Source organism: Penaeus monodon, chromosome 25, assembly GCF_015228065.2.
Source record: "Penaeus monodon isolate SGIC_2016 chromosome 25, NSTDA_Pmon_1, whole genome shotgun sequence".
NCBI classification, from domain to species: Eukaryota; Metazoa; Arthropoda; class Malacostraca; order Decapoda; family Penaeidae; genus Penaeus; species Penaeus monodon.
This window is the reverse complement of record NC_051410.1, coordinates 10099020-10099580: the sequence shown is the minus strand read 5'-3', so window position 1 is coordinate 10099580 and position 561 is coordinate 10099020. Positions and strand designations below refer to the sequence as shown.

General features: G+C 45.6%; 1 protein-coding gene across 1 annotated transcript in view; it reads right to left on the bottom strand.

Moving 5' to 3' along the window:
* LOC119589521 (glucose dehydrogenase [FAD, quinone]-like) overlaps positions 1-561 on the bottom strand; it is a gene marked incomplete in the record, with an annotated part of 17770 nt that overhangs the window by 7285 nt on the left and 9924 nt on the right. The window contains 1 exon segment of the mRNA XM_037938122.1: positions 335-524. Within this exon segment, the coding sequence (XP_037794050.1) occupies positions 335-524 (190 nt within the window).

Sequence of the window (561 nt, the reverse complement as noted above, 5' to 3'; positions counted from 1 at the left end):
GATTGTTGAAAAATTATCTGGCTTTTAGAATAGTGTAGATTTTTTTAATAATAAAGATTGGCTTTATTAACTTACACGTTTTTTTTCGTGTTATGATCAGTTTAGGTGTATAAAAGGATTACATCGTAGGACTGTCAATATGGAATGAATTTCTCATTTAGTCTACACATCCTGGTTTGTAGAGACACAACTAGAATGTTAAAAACAGGAAGTCGACGTCCTTTAGTACAAACGATTTTATGACTAGAATCCCATCAGAATCAGGAATTGCTTCGGATCTTAAGACAGTCAAGATCTGTACTGATCTAGAACCCCGATTTCGTAGCCGGCTCACCTGTCTCGTTGGTGGGAATGCCTCGGTAGTCCTCGGCCTTTTTGAAGTAGTAGAGAACCGAGTCGTAGTCCCAGCCAGGGTTGCCAAAGTTGGCCCAGTGGTCGAAGTCCAGGCGGTTCCCCCGGACGTACAGCATGCCGTTGGTGGTGGTGGAGCCCCCCAGCACACGCGCGTGCGGGATCGTGCCGCGCTGCCAACGGGGTGTCGGGGCTTTACTAAGTGTTATC